Raw genomic sequence first — 18,009 nt, 5'->3', positions numbered from 1 at the left:
GGGTTCAAGCAATTCTCCTGCCTCAGCCTCCCAAGTAGCTGGGACTACAGGCATGTGCCACCATGCCCAGCTAATTTTTGTATCTTTTAGTAGAGATGGATCACCATGTTGGCCAGGATAGTCTCGATCTCCTGACCTTGTGATCCGCCTGCCTCAGCCTCCCAAAGTGCTAGGATTACAGGCATGAGCCACCGCGCCCAGCCAAAATGTAGGATTTTTATACCACCATGACTACTGGATCTCTTGGAAGTCCTGACACAGCAGCTTAAGACAAAGGATTTTAATCCAGCTGAAATTCTAGTTTCCTTACCCAGTGTGACCATGGTCACCATCATCTGTTAATGGCTGTCTGGTCCACAGATTGATACTTTTGTCTAGAAATCATGGGAATTCCTCTAGAGAACCATTAGCAAAGAATATAAAGGCTTCTGCCCTCCTGAGACTTACAGGCTAGGAGGAGGAACAGACGATAAACAAAAAAGGTCATAAATGATCAGTTGTATCATATGCTAACATGGCCGGGGGCTGGGTGAGTGGCTGGATTTCAACACTAAATGGGACCACCAGCCCCCAGGGAGAAGAAAGGCATCCACAAAGACTTGAGGCGTGAGGGAGTTAGCCAAACAGGTATGGAGAAAAAGTGTTGCAGACAGAAAAAACTCTGGGGATTTGAGAAATAGCAAGAAGGAGTGTGGCCACAGGTGAGTGAGCTGGGTGGGGCAGGTCACAGGAGGACAGTCTCAAAGGCAACAGAGCAGCTCACCACATGGGGCACCTTAGGCCATTTTAAAGACCTTGGCTTTTATTCTGAATGTATCCAGAACTGTTGCGCAGTTTTAAGCCAAGGAGTGACATAATCCCATCTGATCGACATGCTGATTTGCATTTTAAGAGGCTCGTCTTGGTGGCTGTGTTGAGGAAAGGCTGAGAAGAGATTGCGTGGGGTCATGGCAGACACAGGGCCACCCACGAGAAGGCGACATGGTCACACTGGTGGCTGGGCCCAGGAGGCAGCAGTGCGGAGGGGATAGTCGTCCCATCCTGGGTATTTTGAAGGAGGCACCAGTGGAGGGGAGGTATGAAAGAACCATGGGGATGTGTGGAAATCTGCACTACAGCTGAGTTGCTGTTGGCTGGAAAAGGGGGACTGAGGATGGAGCAGGTTTGGGGAAACTAGCAAAGTTTGCTGGAAGCATGTGAGTTTGAGATAGTCACCATACAACCATGTGGAGAAGTTCTACAATTCACGAGGAAGTCTGGGCTAAAGATGAAAATTTGGCAATGTGATTCCAGCACTTCAGACAATCCCATGAGGCAGCAATTTCATGCAGAGGAGTTGCACACAAGCATCCCTTAGTGTTCAGATGCACTTGATGTCTTTTTCTTCAGGGAGAAAATGTTTGTGCTCCTTCCAAACTCCACTTCTCATATTCCCAAGTTATTTCTGTTGTAGATCACGTCTATGGAGAGCAACTTAAAGACAATAGAGGAGGAGAACAAACTCATAGAACAGAACAATGAAAGTCTGCTGAAAGAGCTGGCGGGTCTGAGCCAAGCTCTCATTTCAAGCCTCGCCGACATCCAGCTTCCGCAGATGGTAAGTTCAAGGCCAGAACCTTGCAGTTCCATTACAAGCGTTTGCACTGTCCTTATGCATTTACCCACAGAGTTGCCACGATTGAGCTTTGAGGAGGCCTGTGAGCAGTTACAGACTGACCACATTTCATCACGGTCTGGCTTGGAGTAGTCTCCCTCTCTGGGAACGTAGTAGATGCATTTATTTAAATTATATTAAGGCCAAGAATTTTTTAAAGGCCAAAGCCATTTAAAAAGGAAGGATTATTTTAAAGCTTAGTTCATAATGTCATGTGAAAGTTGGAGGCGAAAACTCCCTCAATGAAAATGTATTTCCAAACAGAAGATTCCACGTCTTACAAAATCTGAGATCCGGTTATTGCATCATCCACCCAGCTCAACAACTGTAGCCAAAAATGTTCAATTCCCAATGGACTAGGTGCTTTCTTCATACTTCTGTTCTCCTCATAGAAAATAAAAAGTAAAAAATGAGCAAGGCATCCTCATTTTCAAAATCTAAGCATGTCTTTTAGGTATGCAACTATAGTCCTGCATTGCTTAATAATGGGTACGCGTTCTAAGAACTGTGTCCTTAGGTGATTTTGACACTGTGTGAATGTCATACAGTGAACTTCCACAAACCCAGATGACAGAACCTATTTTATGTACTATACACCTGGGCTATATGGTACAGCCTACTGTTCTGAGGTTACCCACCTGTGCAGCATGTTAGGTAACTGAATAGGCAATTACATCACAGTGGTAAATATTTGTGTATCTAAACATGGAAAAACATATCTAAACCATAAAAATATGGTATTGTAATCTTATGAGACTACCATTATATAATCAGTCTATCATTGACTGAGATGCTGTTATGCATTGCGTGACTGTGTTTGGAATTCATAGAAAATTAGCTTCTTTTACATATTCTTAAATACAGACAAATCTTTGGAGGAGAGACTGCATTGCTAAATGCTTTTAACTTCCTCAGAACCGACATTTTTAGAATAATTTTTCCAAAGGCGTCAATTTCATGTATGAAATTATTTTTAGAAGCAGCAATGTGATAAATATAATCGGTTTTAATTACAACAATAAGCCCCTCAATTTTACCCAACTTCCTAGCAGGGAGTTCTTATCTTAACCAATTCCAAATGTGTTTCCTGACTCCCACCCGCTCCCCCACAACCCTGCCAAAAAATCAATAATGTAATAATGAGCACAAACAAAATGAATAATACCACTATGGCCAGGATTAAGATAATTATTAAAAATCATTGTAATATTTATTAACATTGTGTAAATCACACTTTGAATATGCATCCCTTAGTATTTTTCTTCTTCACCACTGCCATTATAAGTAGGTACCACAAAAGTCAACTCGTGCCTTGGATACATACCATACAGGGCACTCTTGTGGTGATTTTTAGAGCTGATCAAACAAAATGTTACAAAAGCACCAGTGAGTGAGCATTGGTATTCCCAGTCCTCAGTTGAGGAAATCAGGGCTCAGAGAGCTTACCTAATTTGATCAAGTTTCCAAAGCTAACACAAGGCAAGTGGGCCTGGCCCCACTGAGTGACCATTATCCTCTCTGCCACCTGGGTCCCCATCCATTTTGTGACTCTCCAAGAAGCACAAGGCGTGGCAAAGGCATCAAAGAGAAGGGGACAGAGAATCAGAATCGGACAATACTAGTAATTTAGATCACTTTGTCGAGCAGAGCACAATAGCTTCAAATTTAGAAAGCTTATTTCATAAATAGCAACAATAGCCATATTTTGACCCTTTAAAAGTCCTTTCTTCCAAGCATCTTGCAAAGTAAGACTTATGTCATGTGTTTTTAAAAAGGAGGGAAAATGGAGGAACAGAAATGACTAAGTAGCATTTTCCTTGTGACTTTCATTCCGATTCTGTAAATGTGTGTGCTCTCCTTGAAGAATCACGCTGGGTAAAGGAGAGACCAAAACATACAAAAAGAACAGGGAGGCCATGCACAGTGGCTCACACCTGTAATCACAGCACTTTGGGAGGCTAAGGGGGTGGATCACCTGAAGTCAGGTGTTCGAGACCAGCCTGACCAACATGGTGAAATCCCATCTCTACTAAAAATAGAAAAGTTAGCTGGGCATGGCGGTGCATGCCTGTAATCCCAGCTACTTGGGTGGCTGAGGCAAGAGAATCGCTTGAACCCAGGAGGCAGAGGTTGCAGTGAGCTGAGATCGCACCACTGCACTCCAGCCTGGGCGACAGAGTGAGACTCTGTCTCCAAAAAGAAAGAAAAAGTCGGGGATGAATAAATTTAAACCTTGTGAAAGTGATATTCTGCCTGTAGACGCTGAGAAGTTTTAAAAAGTTTATTACAATGATGCCACAGGAGAAAAACAGGCTAAAAGGTGTCCGAGGATGGAGGAGGAAAATTTTCCATCACAACTGATACTGAGCAACTTGTTCAAATCTTAAAGTCCTTACATTTCTGCCCAGTGCTGCTAAAGGCATCACTTGATAAAAGCAACCCTTCCTTCCCAGCCTCACAAATACTCACCTTCCACCAACAGGCAGCCTCTGCACATGTTGTGCAAGTCGGAGGCTGCCTCCCAAGAGAAGTAGAGAAGTTTTGTGGAGTCCAAGTCCACAGCCAGACATATACTTTATGTGCTCCAAATCAACCCCAAATGCTGTGCAAGCCAGTCACGTTCATCTCCCGAATTAAGAGGGAACAGATGAATCCCGCACACACTCCACCCCCCTCCATCACCTGCAACCCCAGCAGCTGTCTGTGCCGTTCCCTTCCCTCCTGATGCCCGACGGCTGATGTTCTTCAGTGTCTCTGGGTCCTTCTTTTCCCTCAGCTTGAACCACTGTGATTGGGTCAATGTGTTTTGTCTCCATTTAGGGACCTATCAGTGAGCAGAATTTTGAAGCATATGTAAATACACTCACAGACATGTACAGCAATCTGGAACGGGACTATTCCCCGGAATGCAAAGCTCTACTGGAAAGTATCAAACAGGCAGTGAAGGGTATCCATGTGTAGGATCACAGCGCTGCCGGGCAACAGAAATTACCAACAGCGGTATACTCCAGATGGATCTGTTAGAGGTTCGTGTACTGCTAAGGCGTGGAGGTTGCAGTACTGCATTTACAATTGCAACATTGCACTAATTTTATTTTCCCCAGCTGACATAAAAAGGAAAGAAAAACTATGATAGACTTCTCGGATTAAATGCAATGCAGTCAATTATTAGATCTTATTTATTTTCATATGTTTTTCTTTTATTTCCTTGTTGTACTCTTTTTTTGTAAAGTATATGTAAAATAAATGTGACATTTTTATAATTTATTTATTACTAATCAAAGAGTTTTTTATCTTTTAACTGCATTTTGAAGTCTGCCATATTTTTACAAGTGTTTATTAATTTATTTTCCAATGAGATTTAAATAGAAATGCTATTCTCAAGACATTTTTCTTGCTGGGTTTTAATGAGGAGATAGGAAAGGGTGAAGGAAATCCTTGTCTGAGGACTGCACTATGGTTGAGTTTGATTTTTATTGAACACTTCTTCCCCCACACCTCACTGGTTTTTGTATTGAAAATTGAGTTTGCGGTAAGCTGAGCTGCACGAAAGGAATAAGAAGACAAATGGCGCCCACTAGTGGCCAATCCGCACTCACAAAAGCACAGGATGCTGGAAAACAGCCTGCTCAGAATTTGTTAGCAATAATTAAATATAGCAATCAGCAAAGTATTCGACTTGGCTGGACGGTTTTCGTTAATATGAATTATTTATTTGAAATGTTTTAAAGAAACATAAGCTTTTTTAGTGATGCAGATTTGTCTGTTTTTCAAGTCATATCAGATCGTTGGCAACTCATATCCCAAGATGAAAAATAAGACTTGGTGTGACCAGCCAGGCTTTCCTGCCATATGTTGGTACAATATACAAGTGACAATATTGGTGTAGATTTGTACTTAGCAAATACAAACACATCCAAATGAAAAATTTTGTAGATACCATATCCCCTGAAATAGCATTTATCTTACTGGGTTGACTAGAAAGGAACGGAAAATATAGTAACACATGAAAAAATTGCTACTCCAATCTGAGTGATTACTTCAAACACAGGGAACATGGGTCTCACCCTCCATGAGAAACAAGACAACATTCAATTCGATAAAAATCTTGCCATAGAACTTCAAGGGTTACAAAATACACACACACGCAAACACACACACACACACACATACTCACACACATACATACAGGGCACACACACACACACACACACTCATCCACACATCGAACTGAGCCCACAATCTTGAATTTCTGAATGGATCAGAGTTTCATAGTTGCTATAGTAAAGGCAATGTCTATTTCAGGGATTGTAAAGTAGTTAAGCATTGTTTCAAAAGTTTTTTTATATTTATTTTTTTTAAGGAAAAGGTATAGACAACCAGCTAAACTGCCTTTTTGGTGTGCACACACATGTCATGTGCAGACGTGCCTCTGTGTAAATGTACACATGAACTTGGTGTGGGCTTAATTTTCTGTGCTATAAACAAAAGTGTTTATTTTTTATTAACCTCATGGATATTTAGATGGAACGTGATGGCATTCACAGGCTTGATATATTCCACTGTTATTACTGTTACCTGCACAAATGAAAAACAATATTCAACAGTAATTCCACTCCCATGAAACTGTGGTCACTGTTATGCATTAAGTGGGGCTTATCTTTGGTTTGGAGTTCATCTGAACTCTTGAATCTTAGTTTAGTGAGGATGAAATGTCTGTTCTTAGGTAGAAACGGTGTTTATTTAAAAATCAATTTAAAAAATGAGCTACCATCTGTGCTGTCTATTATAAATGGGACACCAAACAAAATTTTCTATTACAGTTATGTACTTGCAAACATTTTGCTATACAATAGATGCATACAAATGAGTTCACTTATTACAAAGACAAACATTTAATTTGCTAAATATTTTAACAAGTTTCTTATATATTTTATTTAATTTAAAAGAAATCTCTTACCAACCTACATATTTATTACTATAATTTACTATGACTTCAGGTTAATTTATTTGTGTTTGCGTAGTTGGAGCAGGATGTTTTGTGAAGTATGTTTGTATTTATTTGCCTCCTTTGTACTTGATGTGTTTTGAAATGTGCACTGAATTTGTTTTCTTTTCAACTATGTTAATGATCAATACTGTAAATTGGGTCTTTTGTAAACAACAAAAAAGGCAATGATGTATGCATTTTTTTAATTTGAAGTAGTTTGTTTGTATACTGTTTCTCCAAACACTTAATATTTCTTACATCAAAGCAACAAAATCGTGTTCAGTGCTGTACATTTGGTGTATGGTAGGAAATAAAAATTGATAACGAGTTTTGATGTGATCTTTCTCAGGCTCTTATCTGGAGGCTAGTACCCACTTCCCATGGAATCCACTGTTCAGAACAAGCCCTGGTGAGGTCCCCAGAGTGTACTGGAAACTGCCAGTCATTCGGAGACATCTCTGCTCTGACAGCCGGTCTGCTTGCCTTAAAGTGGACAAGACTTTGGGCCAGTTGACCAGCCGACACTGCCTTTGACGTGGCATTCACCTGCAGAACAGGGAGTGCTTTGACAAAAGGAACACCTTGCTAGCAGTAGCAGCAAATTCACTGGGATCTCATAAGTGATAAGACACACGGCCCACCCTCCTGATTCCAAAATTACTCTGAATACGGAGTGTATCTCTAGATTCATATAAGTTAAAGTTAAAGAAACTCAAATTAAAGAAAAATAATAATAAATTCTTGATAGCACCTTTTCTGCTTGTAGGTTTTTTTCTATCTAGTGTCAAACAGTCGACCTAATTTAATTTTTCAGTTCTGCCCAGATTTATACATCTCTAGAATAGGTTTACACTTACACTAGACTTGGCTAAAAAAATCTATTTAACCCATGTAATGAAGTTAAATTGACCAAAGAGAAGCCTGGGTCCCCAGAGGAAAGTCAGAGTTGTACTTGGGAGACCTTCATTTACCAGGAGCCAAAACGTAATCATTAATGCACAATATAGGTTTCATTTAGTCACCACACTCATGTGTTGAAGATGCACATAAAATGGATTGCAAAATGAAAATCTGCTCAGCCAGGCTCTTAGCTTACCCTTAGCCAGGCATGTACATCCTGCCCTGATCGGGATTTTTTTTTTTTTTTTTTTGAGACAAGAGTTTCGCTCTTGTTGCCCAGGCTGGAGTGCAATGGCGTAATCTCAGCTCACTGCAACATCCGCCTCCTGGGTTCAAGCAATTCTCCTGCCTCAGGCTTCCAAGTAGCTGGGATTACAGGTGCCCGCCACCACATCCAGCTAATTTTTTGTATTTAGTAGAGACGTTTCACCATGTTGGTCAGGCTGGTCTCGAACTCCGGACCTTAGGTGATCTACCCACCTTGGCCTCCCGAAGTGTTGGGATTACAGGCGTGAGCCGCCACATCTGGCCTGTGATTGGGACTTTATATCAACTTGTGGCATCTGCAACTCTCACCAATGTGTCATCCATTCATCAAAAAGATGTTTACTTGGAACAGGTTTACTTACGCTGGGCCAACTTCCTTACTCCCATGGGAGTTCAGCCTCGTAGGAGGCAATGAAATAGTGACAGGTATTTCGGTTTGGGTACACTCAGGCTCCTCTGAAAACCATGTGAAGGGTTACTTAACAAACCTGGATTTCCTGCGAAGAATACTGCTCCTGATTCAGCAGGGAAAGTCTCAGAAAAGGTGCTGCCGGCAGTGACAACACCATCTGCAAAAGCATGGCAATCATCAAGGCATCAGCTTCACGTATTTAAAACGTTGAAAAATTGGTGGGAATTGAGACGGTGAGAGGCCAAATTCCAGGTGAGTGGGAGAGGAGAGGTCACAGCGTAGACTGCCATGCTAGAGTTCTAATTTCCACAGACTTCAGTATGTGGAAGACCAATTTAAAATCAGAGAATGAAAACATCAGATTTTCACTGCAGATAATTTGTTCCAGTAGTTCAGACGATTAACTTTTCAGACATCAGGGCAACAAAGTAGTATTCAGTGCTGTGTATGTGGGTATGGTACAAATAAAAACTGGTAGTGAGTGTTCCTGTGATCATTTTCAGGCCAGTATATAGAGGCTATCAATACCATCCCATGAAAAGTCCTGGGGCCATCAGAAAGGACTAAAATCCTTCTACTGGAACCACGGAACTGAATAGAAAGAATGGGGCAAATAATTCTTTGATTTGCACCATTAGAAAAAGTTTTAAAAATTAAATTGTTATGGTATGTAAATATTTAATATTTGTAAAAACGAATGTTTTCTACATCTCTTTTCACACACTACATTCATTTTATTGTGGTCTGGGAAAAATGCCCTGCTATTTCCTCTCATTATTCAGCAGATAATTATAAAGTAAGCAGATTTAATTGGCTAATAACTATCCACGCCATGCTGTCAGGCACTATCAATGATGTTTTGTATACTTCGTCCCACAAAATGTATGAAGCAAATATCACCCTGCACAATTAAACAGATGAGGAAACCGGTGTTTAGCAAAGTTAGTAACTTGCTGAAGACCATAAAACTAGGAAACAGTGCAGCCAGGATTCGACCCCAGTTGTGTTTGGCTGGAAGCAAGGCAAGCCCCTTTCTCACTATTTTTACAAAACTAATTCTGTGGTGGATAGCCCTTCCATAATCAGGACAATAGCAGGACTCACTGCCTCACACATTTAGAAATTAGTGAGCCCTGTGTAGACTTCTAGACCTAGATGCTTTAACCAACAGGATCTGTCTCGTCACCCATCAGAGGTAGTTTCATCTGGAGGAAGGAAAATAAGAATGAAGTAAGATTAAGATACATGTCAGGGCTCAGACATATTCCAAGATTCCTAAATCTTAACACTACGTATCGAGTACATCCTTAAATTCCTTCTTGTAAGCTTCCTGGCCACACCGCAACAGAATTATTATGGTGAGCATTATATTCAGAGACAACCAAGGGTTAGAGAGCATGAACTCGAATCATTGTTTGATGCCCCAGAGATAAGTACCAGGGTCAGGATTCAACTCAACTCTGACCCAGAGACCAGCTCCTGTCCCTTCTGCAGGCCGCCATGACTGTGTTTGGCCTACTTGCTATGCTGGCCAGCACCTTACCAGCCTCTGTGGACAGAGTCACTAAGCAAGAAACAGTTGAGATACACACCAGGGCCCATTTCAGGAAATCACCATTCTAGGAAAAGTTGTTCAAAGGAGCATCATTTTCACATTTACGCCACACTTTATGATGTTTCTGCCTTGTAAAAGCATATCATAAAAAATGTGACATCTTAATAATGCATTTGATGATTGGGATTGGAAATTCTTAATTTGGGTTATAATATATAGCCAAAAATAAGAAAAATGCAAATTGTTCATTTTTAATATCAGTTTTAGAGCCAAACTATGTAATTATTTTGCTTTGTCATTAGCTGCTTTGTGTATGTTTGACAGTTTTGAATTCGCCCCCAGACAAATAAAAAGATATTTGCCCTGACCTTTACCAGCTATTAAATATTTAAAACGTAAAGAGAATGTAAAGTTTCCTGCTCTTCAGAAACAGCTGCTGTTTTAGTAGAGTTTTCCACTCAGACGTATATTCTCAAATATAAATGTGGTCATTTTCCTTCTGTGACTGATGGCCTCATTCAGTTTTAAATGAAATCCAGGGTTAGATTCATGGGTTAGATATTTGAAAGTGTGAGTGGCACTTCCGGGATATGTCATGCTGCTCTGGTTTGGATATTTGACGCCTGAAACCTCATGTGGAAATTTAATCCCCAGTGTTGGAGGTGGGGCCTAATGGGAGGAGTTTGGGTCATGAGGATGGATTCACTACAAATGGATTAATCCCCTTATAAGGGTGGGAAGTGAGTGAGTTCGCATTCCATTCATTGAGAGAGCTGGTTGCTAAGGAGAGCTGGGCACCTCACTCCACCCTGCTTTCTTTCTCACCATGTGCCCTCTGCACACACCAGGCCCCCTTCACCTTTCCCATGAGACCCTCACCAGAGTGGACGCTGGCATGGGGCTGCACGTACAGCCTGCAGAGCCCAAATAAACCTCTTTTCCTTATAAATTATCCAGCCTCCAGTATTCCTTTACAGCAACACAAAATGTACTAAGACATACTTCAATAATGCTCTTAAAGGGTCAAACTTTTAGCCACCAGAAATCTTCATAAATATTGATCACTGAGACTAGGATACTTGAATTTCAAAAATACAAGAGAGAGAACACTCAAGTTCTGGGCCTCATCAAAGACTCAAGGACCAAAAACATCCACACCCACACAGCTGGCTGTGTGCCTGGGCCACGGGTCAGTGTTTACATGGACAAGCCTCTACTATGGGACTGGCTCCATTAACATCAATTGACTATTCCAGGAAATTCTTGCCCAAAATAAAAAATGGAAAATATCTTCATTATCTGTTCCAAGAACTTCCTAACAATCCAATTACCCGAACCAGGTAAAACTAGAACTACTCAATGTACTCTCAGAATAAATGCCCCTTCTCAGGACACTCAATCACGTCAAGTGATTGTTTACTCTTTGAGACTTGCTTTGAAACCTTGGCTTTGCTGTGTGTCTTTCTCCTACTGTGTTAAGTTGTGAACTTGCCCAGTGCTAATCATGCCCTCACATTCAACAGCCCTCCTTAAGCCAGACCCTCAAATCACATAAATACCCCTTGCTTGCCAGCCCCCTTTCCTCACATGCTGGTAAGATTCTATGAAGGTGAACTCAGTTTTATCAATAGATTATTTTGGTTGCATTTTGTGGCAGCCAGCATTTGACAGACCCAACTAATGTCTACATATACCCACGAATGTATCTTCCCTCCATATCCCCAATTTTCTGCTAATTAGGTACCTAAATGGTTCAATTTTGAATCATCAAAAAGCTATAACTGTAAATGTTTTCAACAACTTTCTTGGATATTTCTGTGAACAAAAAAGGGGGAATGTTTTTATCTCTCCCAAGTACCCTTCTCATGGCAAGAGATTCATCTAGTTCAGCAGGAAAACTGTACGTAATTGACAAAATCAGGAAAGGAAGAATGGAGGAAAGGGGAAGAAACAAAAATAAGAAAATTTATCCATCCTGATAACATGAGGTTTTTAAAATAAGTCAGACATCAATACAAATTCCTCAAGGGCAGCAGCAGACACTCACATGCTGGCTTGGGAATGTTCAAATTCCCCACAGGCACTGCAAGGCACCCTGAAGTTTTTTTATAAAGGTCTGTCTGTGTGTTTTAACATTAATCAGGCATTTAATATTTACCAGAAAATTCCCAAGTGCTTTACATCTATTATTTAGTTCTCACAACAATTCTGTAAATTATGAATTATGATAATCAGATGTCTTTTTTAAATAATATATATTTTATTGCATTTTAGGTTTTGGGATACATATGAAGAATATGCTAGATTGTTGCATAGGTACATACATGGCAATGTGGTTTGCTGCCTTCCTCCCCATCACCTATATCTGGCATTTCTCCCCATGTTATCCCTCCCCAACTCCCTGCCCCCCGCTGCCCTCCCCTTGTCCCCCTCCACAGACCCCAGTGTGTGGTGCTCCCCTCCCTGTGTCCATGTGTTCTCATTGTTCAACACCCACCTATGAGTGAGAACATGCGGTGTTTGATTTTCTGTTCTTGTGTCAGTTTGCTGAGAATGATGATTTCCAGGTTCAACCATGTCCCTACAGAGGACACGAACTCATCATTTTTTATGGCTGCATAGTATTCCATAGTGTATATGTGCCACATTTTCCCTGTCCAGTCTATCATTGATGGGCATTTGGGATGGTTCCAAGTCTTTGCTATTGCAAACAGTGCTGCAATGGACATTTGTGTGCATGTGTCCTTATAATAGAATGATTTATAATCCTTTGGATATATACCCAGTAATGGGATTGCTGGGTCAAATGGAATTTCTATTTCTAGGTTCAGGAGATGTCTTTTAAAGGATTCATAAAGAGGCTCAGTCACGTGTACACAGCCGTATGCATCCTCTTCTCAGCACTGAGTGGACCCTCCTTCCCAATACATGGAAGGAGTTCTGCCCTCCATTCCCCCAATCTCTCCTCTTAGCCACTTGCCTTACTGGCTTCTCTTCCATTGTAGCCTGACTGCACTTCTTAAAACAGTAGCTTTGGGCCGGGCATGGTGGCTCACAACTGTAATCCCAGCACTTTGGGAGGCAGAAGTGGGCAGATAACCTGAGGTCGAAAGTTCGACACCAGCCTGGTCAACGTGGTGAAACCTCATCTCTACTAAAAATACAAAAATTAGTGAGGCATGGTGGCACATGCTTGTAGTCCCAGCTGCTCAGGAGGCTGAGTCAGGAGAATGCCTTGAACCTGGGAGGCACAGATTGCAGTGCCACTGCACACACTCCAGCCTGGGTGACAGAGCCAGGCTCTGTCCCAAAAAAACAAAACAAAACAAACAAAAAACCCACATTAGATGTGGAGCACTGAGTTATGGCTCAAGACTACAAGTTGATATAAAAGTGTGTTGAATATATTGATTTAAGTATAGTCTAGTTTTAAAATGAATTTCCCCTTTTTTGTTCATTTTCAGTGTGAATGCTAAGAAATGCTAGGAAATGTAAAATTACATATGTGGCTCTTACCAAATTTTGATAAAACAGTGCTGTTTGACCATTTTTTTCTGCAAGAAACCAAAAAGGTGTTTAAAAAGAAAAGCCAAGGAAATAACATAGTTTTCATCTTTTCTATAGCTCAGAAATCACAATGCTTTTTTCCTCTTTTTGTGAGGGAGAAACACCCCAAAACAGAAAATATCTAAAAAGGATGACAATGTTTACATGGTCAGACAAAGAAAGTGGCTAAATCACACTCTAAAATCCACAAGTGTATCAACTGTGTCTGATTTGACACAACCTGAAAAGCTACTCATTTTAGCTTTTTTTTTTTTTCCACAATGACCCATCTATATAACCAAATTCTGGCTCACAAGGTCACCATAATAGTTGGAATAGGATGGGCATGGTGGCTCTTGCCTGTAATGGTAGCACTTTTGGGAGGCCGAGGCAGGGGAATCACTTGAGCCCAGGAATTTGAGACCAGCCTGGGCAATGTGGTGAAATACCATCTCTACTAAAAATGCAAAAATTAGCCGGGTGTGGTGGCACATGCCTGGCGTCTCAGCTACTCAGGAGAATTTAATTTTGTTTTCACAGAAATCCCATTTATCATCAGGTTCTTGAGAATTCCGAATGAGCTATAGGATGGCTTGGGTTGGCTTATGCAGTATACCATTCAGTGAATAGGCTGCAGGTAGTCTCAGCGAGTGTATTTTCATATTCTTTGTGCTGTATTGTTTAAGTTGACTATGTTTTCATTGTCTTCTTTTGTTGTATTATATTTCTGATGCCACAAATGAATCAGGCACACAAAACTCATTTATTGAAGTGAAATGGAAAGGTGGCAATTCCAACATAAACATTTGAACTTAAAGAATCATATTTCCTTTCTACTATAAAGACACATGCACACATATATTCATATGTTCACTGCACCCCTGTGTACAATAGCAAAGACCTGGGACCAACCCAATTGCCCATCAGTGATACACTGGACAAAGAAAATGTGGTACATATACACCATGGAATACCATGCAGCCATAAAAAACGATGAATTCGTGTCCTTTGTAGGGACTTGGATGAATCTGGAAGCCATCGTTCTCAGCAAACTGACACAAGAACAGAAAGCCAAACACCGTATGTTCTCACTCATAGGTGGGTGTTGAACAACAAGAACACGTGGACTCAGGGAGAGGAGCATCACACACTGGGGACAGTTGTAGGGGGGTAGGGGAGAGAGAGCAGAGGGTGGGGAGGGAGGGGAGGGTGGGGAGGGATAACATGGGGAGAAATGCCAGATACAGTATGCACCAAAAGTAAAATAAATGAATAAAAAATAATCATATTCCCATGAGGCAGATACCAACATTCTCACCAATGATAGACGGGGAAACTGAGGCAAAGTCTTAGTCCATTTCAACTGCTATAACAAACTACCCCAGACTGGGTAACTTGTAAATGACAGAAATTTATTTCCCACAGTTCTGAGTCTGGGAAGACCAAGATCAAGGTGAGGCAAGGGCCTGCTTCCTGGTTCATAGATGGCTGTTTTTTTTTTTTTTTTTTTTGCTCAGTCCTCAAAAAGCAGAAGGAATCAAGGTAACTCTCGGGGGTGCCTTTTATAAGGGCACTAGTCCTATTCATGAGGGCTCAACTCTCATGACCTTATCACCTCCCACAGTCCCACCTCTTAATATCATGGCCTTGGGGTTACGTTTTCAACAAACACATTTTAGTGGCACACAGAGATGTCTTAGGCTAGGATTACAAAGCTCCTAAGTGGCAGAGCTCGGATTTGAACTCGACATAGTGGGTCTGGAGCCCACATTTTCACACACTATAAAATTCTGCCACAAAGTGAGTGAGGGATACCTGTGCTGTTATTACCCAAAGCCTGTGAAACTTCTTGTTAAATTAATGACTATTTTTGATCCATTATTTATACTTAATGTTAGTACTAATTTGGAGCACCTGCTAAGTGTGAAAAAAGGAAGGCCCTTAATATTGGGATAAAACCGGCTAAACTTGAATGCCCATCCAGAAACTACTTTGTTCACAGACAGTAGCTGGCATTGTAATATGTCTCTTGATCTTAATGCTGTGTTGGAGGAAACAGGGGACATTGAAAATTTATCTTTGGACACTGAAGATATATATATATATCTCAAGAAAGGGAGCACACGCTTGGTGAAGAACGAGAAATTGAGTTTACTTTTTTACCTTGAAGCATGCTCGCTAGCAAAGGAAAGGGTGTAGGTATAACTCAAGATTTTTTATTATGTATTTACTTCCAGGGTCTCACTCTGTTGGCCAAGCGGGTCTCATACTCCTGACCTCAGGAGATCTTTCCTTCCCAGCCTCCCAAATTTCAGGAATGGCAGGCATAAGTCACCGTGCCTGGCCCCAACATTTTTTTGAATAAAGAATGAGATAAAAATATTTTCTCATTACCCTGATAATGCTGCTTAAAACCATTGCTAAGATTTCACTGAACATTGTCTGTTTGGGATCTCAAAAATATTCAGCGTCTTACCTACACCAAACCTGAACTTGAAAGCCAAAATGTCAGTTTTTAATGTTGAGAGCAAGATGGCAGCATGTCCTGAGTAAAGCAAACTATGAATCAACGAGTCCCATCACCTGAAATTCAGTGTTTTACAGTTCTTGGTTACTCAATTATTTCTTCACTCACTGAAGAAAGAAATCAATGGCTCATTATTAGATTATTTATTTATAAATGACACTAAGACCAAATAGTTTCTAAAATACTTCCAGAGACAGATACAACCAAGGAATGAATTAGAACTCCACTTAGAGTTATTGTTCAAGTTCACGCTTAATCTCCCAGTCTTTGAGTATGAGGTGTGTGTCATCTTGTAATAACCAAGTGAGTCAGAAGGAAACGCCACACTCTGAGTTCAAATTATGAGACCTTTATTCAGCTGGAGACTGAGAGTCAGCTAACGCTCAAAATCTCTCAGCCCCGAGGAAGGGGCTTGATTTCCCTTTATACCTTGATTTAGGTAGGGGAGGGGGCAGCCTAGCTGAAGCAGAATTATGCAGAAGCAGAACAAGCAAGTTAGTAGGAGGCTGGTAACCAGGGGCAGGAGGTTCCCAGGATTGGTGGTTGCTAAGGGTATTTCCATACAATCATCAAGGGGAGTAGCAGGGGGAGCTCTCCATGCAATCAATCACCAAGGAAGGTATTCACAACAGCAGGTAGACTTGCCGGCAGGCAGGATGCGGTTACAATGGTTACAGGTGCTGGGAACCGTGTGAATCACTCTTAACGGTTCAAAGCTTTGAGTGGAGTGTGACCCACTAATGCACCTGAGGGGCCGCGGCAGGGAGGGAGAGGCTCTAGAGATCGTGTCACGTTTGCAGCTAAGATCGAGTCATTAGGCTAACCCAGGTTAGGTTATTACAGCCTTAATACCTTTGAAGAATTAAAATTAGTAAGGAATGAGAAATTACAGCATTATTTCTGGGTCCAGTTTCAATTCAAATACAGGTATTGATCGACTTACCACCTATGCAACTTACGACCATTCGACTTTACGACCACAATCGCTACCCACGACTGCTCCGCGTCTGGCAGCGCAAACGTTGCCCAGCTGGGCGCTCGACAGTGCGGACCAGCTTCCGGCATCACTACCATCTCCCCGTGCACCATTTCAACTGTACATGTAGCCTACTCAACTTACAACCAAATCGTATTACGACCGGTCTGTGGTCCCAACCATGGTCATAAGTCGAGCACTAGCTGTATCCAAAACTTTCTACCAGAGACACTGAACAATTACTATCATCTTAATGACTTATAATTATGTTAGGGTCACCCAATTTAATATACATAAAGAGTAATACACTTATTTGTATTGGATTTGCTTTACCCAGACAATATTAAGGCCCCAGCAAGAGTAGCTTTAAGAAGATAAAAAAAACTATCTCTCTCTCACTTTTTCTCTCTCTCCGGCAAGAAGTAGGCTGGTAAGCAATCCAATGAGGCTTTAGTTTCATCTCACTTTCTAATCAATCAGCCTGTCATCCTCAAAGTTATCACATCAGCTAAGATGGCTGCTAGAGCTCCAGCCATTTCACCTGCATCCTAAATTATGGGAAGGAGGAAAGAGCAAAAATGGAACCCCCAGAACTCAGCCAGATCCCTTTAATCAGCCACCCCAGACACCACCTACCACACTTGTATTTATGTTTCATTGGCTGGAATTAGTCACATAACCTTACCTAAAACTCGAGGAAGTCTTTTCTACTGGGTAATAATGGGCATAGCTAAGAATTGGTGTTGGGAGTTCCATTCCTCAGTGGGAGGAGAGAATGGGTGTGGAGGTTGGCCTCTCACTTTCTCTACCCGGAGAGGCGAGCCAAGTGCATGTGGAGTGTGAACCCGTGGCTTATTTATCGTGGGCAGAATTGGATGAAAATTTTTCAAATCATGGTGTCCCTTTCACTGCAATTTTAAACTTCATTATTTTCATAAGTATTACTTTTGTTCTATTATTTTAAAAATTGTAACCAGTCTTTTTTCTTCCTAAAAATGGACATTTGCCATTGTTGGACACTCGTTAAATGGATTAAATATGCCCAAAATTTGACATACACTTATTCATATGATTCAACCAGAAGGGGCTAAAAGGCTCAGTTTTCCTGCACATCCATCCCACTGGGTTCCACTCCCACCGAGCCCAACATCCCCACCGACAGGATGGGCGTGTGTTTTGGGA

At 41.2% G+C, this 18,009-nt stretch overlaps 1 protein-coding gene across 8 annotated transcripts in view; it reads left to right on the top strand.

Annotated features, from left to right (window-relative positions):
* Positions 1-4,932, top strand: part of LOC108306691 (ST18 C2H2C-type zinc finger transcription factor) — a 140,950-nt gene extending 136,018 nt beyond the window's left edge. For all 8 annotated transcript variants that reach the window (XM_037739701.1, XM_037739699.1, XM_037739698.1 and 5 more), the window contains 2 exons: positions 1,454-1,597; positions 4,475-4,932. In XM_037739701.1, the coding sequence (XP_037595629.1) occupies positions 1,454-1,597; positions 4,475-4,615 (285 nt within the window). In that variant the 3' untranslated portion in view covers positions 4,616-4,932. The remainder of the gene's footprint in view (positions 1-1,453; positions 1,598-4,474) is intronic.
* Positions 4,933-18,009: the final 13,077 nt, after the last annotated feature.

Source organism: Cebus imitator, unplaced genomic scaffold (assembly GCF_001604975.1).
Source record: "Cebus imitator isolate Cc_AM_T3 unplaced genomic scaffold, Cebus_imitator-1.0 Scaffold73, whole genome shotgun sequence".
In the NCBI taxonomy this organism is placed as follows: domain Eukaryota; kingdom Metazoa; phylum Chordata; class Mammalia; order Primates; family Cebidae; genus Cebus; species Cebus imitator.
Note: the sequence above shows the minus strand (reverse complement) of the source record. Positions and strands in the feature narration are given on the sequence as shown.